At 39.6% G+C, this 11,268-nt stretch overlaps 1 protein-coding gene across 1 annotated transcript; it reads right to left on the reverse strand.

The window, feature by feature from the left end:
* Positions 1-1,310: 1,310 nt before the first annotated feature.
* On the reverse strand, positions 1,311-4,906 carry LOC140281689 (reelin domain-containing protein 1). Its single transcript, XM_072376184.1, has 6 exons — positions 4,699-4,906; positions 4,196-4,472; positions 3,913-4,073; positions 3,381-3,463; positions 2,615-2,740; positions 1,311-1,823 (listed from the first exon to the last, which is right to left on the reverse strand). The coding sequence occupies exons 1-6, from the start codon at positions 4,904-4,906 to the stop codon at positions 1,311-1,313; spliced, it is 1,368 nt and encodes a 455-aa protein (XP_072232285.1).
* Positions 4,907-11,268: the final 6,362 nt, after the last annotated feature.

The following is an 11,268-nucleotide window of genomic DNA, read 5'->3' on the forward strand; positions in this document are numbered from 1 at the left end:
CCACCAGTAAAATTCTCTGATTATTTAATCATGCTTCCTGGAAGATATAGACTCTGGGCAACAGCATTACACTCTAAAGCACAAAAGTGGATGAATCAAAAAGGACATGAATAATTCAAATTTTGCCCTGAAGTTCACATTTTCGTGTCAGACTTTAAAGGTTTTAATTCAAGGTTGAATAACACATGCTCAATAAGATGTAGCTGCAGGTTTTTCTAAGTAGCAGCAACAAGGATGAAGCCTCTGAGGACCAAAAATGGATAACTTGGTGGTAATGCCAAAATTAATCACACTCCATGTATTGTCGAAGTATGTCACCCCCTATTCAGAACATTTACCCTAATTACATCACTTGTAACTTACAACCAAAAACGTGTCAAAATAAAGTAGCTGAAAAATAGGCCCTATATGGGTTTGTCCACAGGTATACTGGCCCCACGGTAACTGCCTCTGTGGGTTGCAGGATTTCACAGGGCGCTGGGTGGGACACATGTTTTTTGCTTTTCCTTTGTTAAACACAAAAGAGTCCAATTTCTGTTGGCAAACGCTTACCCCTGCTGTTGATGTAAGTGGTTCTCGATAAGCTGCCTTTTTTTTTTTTCTAGCTATTTCCATTTGCTAACCCTTTCTCAAGCTAAACCAATGTGGGCCTTTAACATTGGCATGTTATGGAACCCATGGACAGTCCCATAAGGGCCCAGGTTTTCAGTTCATTTATCACCCACCAAGGGCCTACATACACATTTTGGCAAGGAGATGATACACCAAAATCTTAAAATGCACAGAAATTACATGCATGTAATTTAAGGGGCATGCTATTTACTGTATAGGTAATGTCTACAAAACAAAACATTTTAACCTTGACCACTGTTACGAACTGACCAACAAACTATAATCATGAATATTTCTCTGTCATGAAAATGAAATAATCCATGATGTCAAATTCTCTCTGTTTGAGTCTATCCCACGAAGGATACTCTTAACACCTTCTACCATGGAGGCGTCAGTGCTGGACCTGGACTATGAGTGTTAATGATACTTTTGGGAGATGTGAAAAACTTGGTATATAAACAAAAGATTTAATTATTCTAATGCCAAACAGGTTTGGCATGCAAAAATCACATGACTTATATATGCACATTTGCCAGAATTCTTTCACAAGCACATTATTGTTAAATCAGCTGTTAAAGCGCTTTACGCTGATGTACGCTTCCTATAATTTCTATGCAATGATCATTCTTGCCCTCTCAGCAGCTTCTGTTAAAAAAAAAATGCTTTGCATCTAACATTGTTTGTTGTCGAACAGTATTTCAGTTTCCAGGTGATGCCAGAACATCATACTCAGTCAAAAGCACAAAACTATTCTCTCTGATTTTTCGGACTCTAACCAAATCTCCACACTCCTGGACTTGGATCAGCCCTCTCTCTCCTCTCCCATACTCCCTCTCCCTGTCATTTAGGGTCACTTCTGTCCGTCTGCCACATGCCTGCCGGTACATGTATCTTACTCCGACCATCAGCACCATGCCTAAGCCAGCTGAGCAGCCTAGCAGTATGCCCAACTCCCAGGTACTGTGTCTGGGGATAATGTCTGGATACTTCCCTTCCTTTTCTGGAGTTTCGGGGGGATTGGAGGGACGCTTTGGTTTGATATCGGTGCTCGGAATGTTAGGTTTAAACTCCTGTCCATGATTTACCCTGAGGTTTGGATAGGGTTTGGGGTTTGGATGAACAACTGTTCTTGGTGATGATACATTAAGATCTGGCTCTGGATTAAAGGGTGGAATGTGTGTTTGGATTAGTAATGTTTGGCCTGGAGTGATCTTTTGAGAGGGTACCAAGGATTTCAGGGGTGTATTTAGATGGAGAGCTGGGGAAGGTCCTGAATGAGGGGAAGTGACAGATGAGATAACAGGAGATGTGAAATCCTCTATGTTGGAGGAAGACGTTGAGGTAGAGGTGGATGAGAAAGAGAGTGGAGGTGAAATTGACGAAGAAGCTAATAAAATGGAAGTTGCTGATGAGGAGGACAGAGCAAGGGACTCTGTGGTAGAAGAAGGTGAGGAGCAGTTAGAACTTCTTACACACAAAGAAGAGTTAGATTTTGGGATTGAAGACAAGGGAGTTGATGATGGATAGTTGGAGGACTTTGTGGAATAAATGGTAGAAGAAGTGAAGAGAGATGGCAGAGAGGAGGAAGAGGAAGGCTGGGTAGAGGATAAATGAGGAGGTGTGGAAATTGGATAAGGAGAGGGGAGAGGAGAAAAAGCTGGGGCTGTTTTGGGTTGGTTCTTTAAAGAGGAGGAAGTGGAATGGATGGTCAATGTTGACCTTAAGGATACCAGGGTTGAGCCTCCAGATTGATGCAGAGGAGTTGTAGCTCCGGGATGAACAATATAGGAAGTGTGAAAAGTTGATGGGTCAAGGTTGGAGGAACTTGAAAAAGAAGGTGAAGGAGTGGCTGAGGGAACAAAACCAATGACTGGGCTCATGCTTTTGGTATTTGCTTGAGACTTGAGATCTTTTTCCAGAGGGAGGACTGGGTCAAACCTTGACGTGAAGGATAGAGAGAGGATGGGCCGAGGAGTCACTGGTGATAGATTTAAAGTCTTACCAGTTTGGAAAAGGAGCCGGGACTGCGATTGAGGAGGGGTTCTTGAAACTTGCGGATGTGTCTCAAATTGGGACAGGCCTGTCTGGACAAGGCTTGATTGAGCCTGAGTTTGAGTTGAGGTAGTTTCTGGCAGGAGTTGGTGAATGCTGCTAAGAGACTGAGGTTCAAGAGGGCTGCTCAGTTGTGTGGTTGTTTGAGGCGAACTAGTGTGTTTTGAGGTACTTTTGGGTTCAGATGAAATGTTTTCAGGCTGACTTACAGTTTTGTGAGACTGAGGATTGTCCTGAGAAATGGATGAAGCCGAAAAAGGCTCAAGGTTTGAAAACTTGTGTGGAAGAACTGGCTTTGATGAATAAGTTTGGAAGTGTGGACCTATTTTAGTTTTTATTGTACTCATTTGGGACTCGGTTAGGATAGTCCCGTGGAGTTCCTCTGATTTGTTCTGGGTCTCAAACTTTGCTGAACTTTTTTGCTCCTGAATCCACCCTCTTGGATTGCTGTAAGTGGATCCTGGGGTATTTGTATTGTCAACGCTGTGACTGATCAACCGTGTAGTTGTAGTGGTTGCAGTTAATGTTGTGGCTTTATTTTCCAGATTAGCATTCTGTTTTGGTTCTTGAGAGTTTATCTGAAGCTCTTTCCTTTCCACTTCTGCATCATTTAGTGGAAAGAGGGGAACAAGACAATTTAGCAGGGAATGACAGTTGGTTGAGTTTTGTACTGTGATGTTTGGAAAAACCGTGGCGGTAGCATCCATTCTTCTTACGTCAGCCGAGGAAGTGGTGGATGTGAAAGAAAGGGGGTCCTTAGTAGGAGAAACTGGATCAATGACCGTCTCTTCTGACCCACCTGAAAGGGATGCCGGAGTTGTACGGGTGTTACTTTGAGGAGATCCCGAAGTCGAAATCTTGGTTTCACTTTCTGCATGACTTGTTAAATTCAAGGAGCTGTTCAAATCCACTACTGGGTGATTGACTTTTGTCAGTGTTATCAGAGATTTGTGAATATCAGTTCCTCTGATTGTTTCTGGGGTAGTAGCAGAACTAGCTGTCCTGTTAATTTGTTTTTTTGATGCTTTCTGGGCTCTGACAGCTGAGAGACAAAAAGGAAAGAGACGTGATGATAGCAGTTATTGCAATGTGCTGATGGAAAGATAAAGCCCCAATCTTAATTCCCACCCTTTGCCCTACCCCTCGGTTTTTCATTCTTGCTAGTAGGATTGGTGTATAAGATTCCTAGTTGCTGTCTTGTCTTAATCTACAGTTGCATTTCACAGCTTATCACAGAATTTTGCCTACCTGGCAGGTCAGTAACTTTTTCCTCCTGAACTGCAAAAATTGTGCTCAGTTCATCCACTGCTGTGGTATTACTGCCTCTCCAACCTCTATGACTTGCATCACGCACCACTGCAGACTCAATTCCAGCCCAGTACACAAAGTAGGATTGTACCACAGTGATGCTAGAATAGAGGACACAGAGGTATGTGCACCATTGAATATATTAACTAAAGCAATAATAAACATTCATTTAAAATAATGGCTTTCTTAATGACATTGTGCTAGTAGATAGTGGCGGCCTTACTGAAACCGTAGGTCTCCCACTGGTATAACAGGAGCCCTCCACACAAATGAGAGGTATCTCTTCCGGTGTTTGTCAGAGTGTGTTACAGTGTCGCCCTCTGAGAGGCAGTGCAGGGTGTGGGTACCCGGGGGAGTTAGGATCCAAGAGCCACCCACCAGAAGAGGGCCCAGTCTTGTAGTTCTCATTCTAGCACTTCTTCCAGCCCTACTTTTCCTATCCCCAACACTGCGAGCCTGAAGCAGGAAACCCATGAAATCCCGAGAGCTTCGAACAGTCACTGACATGGATTGATGAAGACGACAAAACATTTAAAAAGCATGACCATAAACTGCAATTAGGACTATTTCATTAAATTAATTTGTAAAAAAAAAAAAGCAACACACACTTGTAAACTTATGACAAGTTAAGTAAGTTCTCTTAACAATTAGTGATTCAACATTCTAGATTATAACCTAGCAGTTTTACTTGTCTAATCCATGAGTTAAATTATGGTCAAGTAGTACCTGTTATAAACTGTCCAGGGTGGTACGATGAGGTGGATGTGTAGACAGAGACATAGCTGTGCTGCGGGTCCAAGGGATGAGCACGTATGTGACCAGGAATCATCTCCAGACAGGCAGCATGGCTTGCACCATGGGAGAAAGACATAGTGGGTGGGGCCAGCGAGCACAAGACCAAAGACAACCAGCAAAATAGGAGGATGGACGACATCACTAAATACGCAAACAAACATAATACTTTTCAGTCAATTCAATCAAAACATTAAGAGACATCAGACTGGCAGTTTGGTCTGAATACATGCAAAAAATGTAGATATCTAGAAATAAAAAAAACATACATGCATGGGAGAAAAAAAATAGCAAAACGAGACAAAGTTAAAGACAAGCAGTGACAGCAAAGATATGTAAAATGACCAAAGTGAGTAGATAAATAAACAACAAAAATCTGTGAGATGCAAAACTACAGCTGGCACAAAAAATGACAGATTACACTATCTCATTATTCATTTAACAAAAAGTCAAAATGCAGAAGCAGCTTTAGACATATGTATTACTAGTTCCCCAACAAATTAACACTTTTTTTATTGTCGATAAGAGAAACAGAAAATACAATCAGATCTTCTTCAGTGTTTTTCATGCTGATGTAAACAGTACTGATTATAGAAAATGATAGATTAATTCTTGATGTTGTAAATCTATTTGATTTTAACACAAATGTAGGATTAGACTGGACAGAAATTAGAGGAAAATGGGTTTACTTGTTGAACGAGGACTACGGACAAATTTCTAAATAACCAGACAATAAACGTTGTCATTGTTGTCACTCTCAAGCAGAATATTTTTTTGGATCAGTACCTTACATTGAATAAATCTGAAATTATGAAATTACAGATGAGTGGATGATGGTGCAGCAGCAGCATGGATCAGTTTTGTGCCGGCACATCCTCACCTTTACAGAGCAGTGATCTTCAGGATGTCATAAAAATCTCCAACTTCTTCACTTCACTGCGAGTCAGTTCAGTGCCACTCAGTTGTGTTATCAAGCTTTGAAATCTCCTGGAGCGTCGGAATCCCAACATAGAGCTGTGACTGATTCCCTAAAGTGTGTAAGGATGACCCTGAAATACAAAGAGATTTGGGGTACCAGGATGTGGAGGGAGGAGGGAGATGCATAGAACCAGATCCAGTAGACATACAGGTTGTTTTCTGAGTTAAATTATTTGAGGATTTTTATGTCAGTTTTGACATTTGAAGAATGGGGGGAAGGCTTTTATGTTGTTGACAGCTTCAGAAAATACCCTATATATGTATATATATATATATATATATATATATATATATATATATAACACTGCAACTATTTTAAATAACCAAACATCTGGAAAATCAATTCAGTTGAGCCAGTCCTGATCATTTTATTTTTTTTGTGTATAAATACACAAAAATTAAGTTTAAATAAATTAATAAATAAACTAAAAGCAACAAATTATTATGCAGTTATCTACTGTGAAGTGTTTTACTGCTGAACATCTGCATGTTAGCATGCAGACTGTTTTAATCATAAATCGCTCAAGCCTTTTTGTTGTTACAGTAAAAATAAAGTAAATATCAGCTGACATCACATAAACCTATATCATAACTTATTCGCAAACATATTAGTATATTTTTGTAGAAAACTGGTCGCATCGGACCAGTGACTGGCAAATCTCACAAAAGGCACCATTCCTTCTATGTTATCCCAATATTTTCAGCCATGGAGTAGAGTTTTGTACTTGTTTTCTTTTATTTCTTCAAGTTTCAAACTTGTCTTCCAAGATGCTCTCACATAATACAGCTGTGGCTAAGTGTTGATTCGTCTATAGGCTTGTCTTCAAAAGTTTTCATCATTGTTGCTGGCTCTGATGAATCCCAAAATCTGGTTACTGCTGCCTCTTAAATGCCGTATTGTTGATGTATGTGTTGTCTCTTTTGAGGCCATGCATACTGATGCTTCAAACAAACACAGAACACTGGAGGCAATTGATATGTTCACACAAACATGAAACTAAACACAAGTATGTGGTCAACTAAGAGCTCGCTAGTTAGCATTTAGCTCACATAGCTTAGTAACTGTGGCCTCAGTGCTGCTAGCATTTCATTTTCAATTTACTGTTAACACTTTTAGCTTCCCTTTATTTTCATTGTCACACACAGATTTGCCAAAGATGTATTCTAAGTGAAGAAAATTTAAAAAAGATAAAACCCAGCTACGCATTTATAGAGTTATATCATCTAATGTATTTCTATTTCTTTGTGTTACTGTTTCTAACATGCATAGGTTTATAGATACTCAACAGACTTAACATAAACACAAAAGGGAATTTATGTAGAACTTTAGTAGAGTTTTTGCTTCAGTTTTACACGATATGAAATGTAACTCTTTTCTAGTGGACCTAACTCTATGGGATTAAACACACCATCACCTCACCACACTAACAGGATGTACACCAGCTGTAGCTGCCTCCCTACCAGGATCTCCCAGAAACTTCTATTGATCTTTTCATTATGGCAAGTGCACATCTCACTCCAGTTGAGGGCTGCTGATTATTTACAAAGGTAGAGCTCACAGGATCTGTCTGTTTCATTTGAATGTAACTTTGTTTTTTAGATCTTTCTTCAATGGCTCTCTTATCTAACTAGAAAAATGGAAAATATTTTCAAGGTACAAGATAGAAAAATTTCACATGATAAAAAAAAAAATCAATTTCAAATGTAAATTCACAATATGTTAAGCTGACAGAATGGTTACAAAAAAAAGAAGAAAGAAAAAACAGAGGATCATACAAACTAACACATTTCTCCTCCATGTAAAACAACAATGTGTTTCCTTATGGACAGTTCTTAAAACACATTTAAAAGTATTTAAAGAGGGGATTGAGTTTCTCTAAGATGATGAAATTTTACAGCTCGTTCCATGTATAAGGAGCATAAAAAGGTGAAAGCAGTTTTACCCAATTAGCTTTCCGATTTAATTTTTCGCAGGTGCAGAAAACACAAACATTTGGGCCACTAAATCAGAAAAGCACATAAACACATTCTGCAAATTCAGCATAAAATCAAAATATTCTGATCATGACAATTACAGGGTTTACGTTTGACTTATTCATATAGGAATAAAATAGGTATGATTATGAAGATAGGAAAATGTGTAACAAGTGATGAACGTGTCCACTTGTTGATGTGATGGTGGGTCAGTGTTTAAAACGTGTGCTTTTGCCAGTGAGGCTGAAAGCTAAATATGATGAGGGTAAGCAGAGCAGGGCTGCTGTGTTGCAGCAGAATATCATTTTCCAAAATTCTGGTCAAATCTTCCGTTTTCAGTATTTTTCCAACAGAAGGATATTGATCCTGCCTAAAACAACCTGCCACCAAGATAAAAGAAGCAACTTGAAATCTCTTCAGTTGAGAATATTTAGAGTTTAAGGGGAATAAAAATGATTTGGTTGGCAGTTTTATTGTAGATAGCGAAATGTCTGAAGGAGAAATTGTGTTTTTAGTGAAGGTTATTAATGTGTTTCTTTCATAATAGAGTCTAATCTCAGAGGGACTAGCTAGTTAGAAAAGAATAAGTATGAAAAGATGTAAAAATTTGAACCATATTTAAGACAAATACTAGTTGTCTGGGACCTGTGATCAACTGGCAACCTCTCCAGGGTGTATCCTGCCCAATGGAAGCTGGTTTCAAATTTTCCATCTCACTTTTTCAAGGTGATTCCTTATCAAGTATCTCTGGAAAGATAACAGACAGACAAACAGCTGACTTTGTTTCCCCCTGCAGGTTGGAACCAGATATTGCACTCTTGTGTCCTATGCACCCCATGCATGTAATACTGCGGTTTTTGACCACAAAATACAGCACTTATGTCACATTTACTATTGTTACACTCTGTTATCATCGTTCCCACAGTCATTTCAGTACTTTTCACAGCCACAACAAGTATGTCAAATGCCTCTCTAATACCAACAGTACTTGTTCCAGATCAAGTCCCAAGCAGCAAGTTCGCAGAATTGGTCCCTTATGTTTGGTGCAGTTGGAGCCCTGACGGTTTGAATGTGTGGTTTTATGTTTGATTGGGGCAGTTTGTGCTGCTTCTCTGTTTTGTTTTGTTTTCTTTAATTGTGGGTGCATAGAGAGCCATGGGAACCCTCTTGCAGATTAATTCAGTCAATTCTCTGTCTCTGCCTCTAATAAGTATACATGGCAAATACTCACGAATACAAAAGAATAACCACAGTTTGAAACAAATTTCTTAAGCCATCTTTTCCATTTCTCCCTGGGCCTGTACCACAACCCTCTGACACTAGGCAGGCTAATTTATTTACCCCAAACCATTTAATGGAACCAAGTCTGATGCCTATTTTTGGTTCAGAAACATCTCAGCGACTTGAGTAAACAGCCATTAATACATTACAGATCAGAGATGAACGTTTTGTTCATGGCTAAGTAATTCCTTAAGAGAAGCATACCATAAATGCTCCCTTTTCTAACAGAAAATCTTTTATGATGTTGTTCATCTGCTTGTCCTGGGACGGAATGTTTAAGCCAGCAATTACCAAAGACAGTCTGAAGAGACAGCCAGACTGAAGAAGTTAAGAGTTGGTCAGAGTGTGGAAGGAATCTCAAGATGGCAAACGATTCAAAGTTTTTTTAAACCAAATTGTCAAATCTGCATAAGAAAATGTGATATCTCTTCAAACCACAATTAATATTTGATTATTAGGTGTTAGTTCATCGAGATACGTGGTAAGTGGGGCCGATTCCTCAGCCAGAATAGAGGGAGAGACAAAGTTAGTGAAAAAAGACTCAAACTGGCAAATTCATTTAAAATCTTAATGCAATTATTTCAAAATAGCTTGGTGTTTCCTTCCAAAACAAACTAATATGCCATCATTAATGACTTTTTAAGCTCCAGTTCTCCAGCCAGAACAGCAGAAGAAGAGGCCATAACCAGATGATGTAATTAAAAGAGCACCAGTCAAATCTGAAGGGAATTGAACTGTGAATAAATGATCTCCAGCATAGTGAACAGTGAAACTGACAACAATCTACACACACACACACACACACACACACACACACACTAGAGCTCTTTTTTTTTTTTTTTACATATTTAACTTGATGTGAGCCGCAGCAATAACTGCCAAACAATCATACTGACTCCCCGAGATCACACGGCGCAAAATCAATTTCAGGACAGCATTTACAAGAACATAGATATTAAATGTGAAACGGCCAGAGATCCTCTGTATGATAATTAGTAAATGGTGACCAAAATGAAATGCCTTAGAGTGTGAATGGATTTCTAGGCTATCAGTCACATATTCATCTTCCTCCTATGATATGATAGAAACACCATACGGACGTGTTAAAACAGTTGAAAACCGGATTTAAGTTTGAAGAGAGCTTAAATATGCGCACAGCACAACCATCCATTGCCTTGTCACAGGTGGGAACAAGTCAGCACACAGGGATTTGGGCACAACCTAGACCAAGAGAAAATCTCTTCACTAAGCCATCAGAGCTGCAGAGATTCATCGGCTCTGGCCTCCCATCCATGAACACACTCGACACTGAGCATAAAAGCGCAGAGCATCCTCAGTGACTGACACCACATGTTCAGGTGGAGGAATACACGATTCAGCCTGGGACTGTGTTCCTTCCAGACACTGTCAGTCAGTTTGAGCCCCTGAAAAACAGGCCTCTACGTGTTAAAGCGATTCCCGCAACCTGTCCTCCAGTTTGGGTGTGAATATCTTCGCATAAAGAACTCGAAAGAGAAGAGGTCGAGGATCTCGTGAGGGCCGGGCTTGAAAATTTGAATTAATGCAACTACCCCTCCCTCTCTGCTGTGCTACAGCTCTGCCTCAAAAGTCTCTCTCTACAAGAAGAGGCAAGTAACCAGGGCAACTGTGTCAATTGACACGCTTCTTGACTGGAACTTGTTCGTATTCACTCAGGCACCGTGGAGTCTCATAAGTCACATGAAAGACTCGAAGAGAAAAACGGAAGAACTTTTTTTCCCTCGGTTTATTAATTGAACATATTACTGTCAGGGAGTGGTGACAGTTTCAGTGAATATAACAAAAAATATCGTTCATTCAGCTGATCAAATTCTGCATTAAATCCACCTTATATGAATCAGCTAAATAACAACAACTGTGGAAGTTTTCAGAACTTATTTGTTGTACAAACTGCAGCTGTTTTTTTTTTTTAAATACAAATATAGTTAAATTGGTGAAGAGATAAAAAAACAAAAAAAAATGTGTATGGATTCAAGCAAAACTGTTCCAGCTCCTTCAAGTCGGGCAGGTTCCGCTGCAATCTTTACATCATGCCATAGATTCTCAATGGCACCGAGGTCCGGGCTTTGACTAGCACATTAGAACATTTCCCCTTAAACCACTCAAGTGTTGCTTTAGCAGTGTGCCAAAGGTCATTGTCCAGTGGGAGAACCTCTGTCCAAATTAGCTTCTACACCACGACAAAATCTGTGAAAGACTGACAGGAATCTCCAAATATTTAGTACCATCTAT

The sequence above is a fragment of the Leuresthes tenuis genome, unplaced genomic scaffold (assembly GCF_036924035.1).
Source record: "Leuresthes tenuis unplaced genomic scaffold, fLeuTen1.0.hap1 SCAF_22, whole genome shotgun sequence".
Taxonomy (NCBI): domain Eukaryota; kingdom Metazoa; phylum Chordata; class Actinopteri; order Atheriniformes; family Atherinopsidae; genus Leuresthes; species Leuresthes tenuis.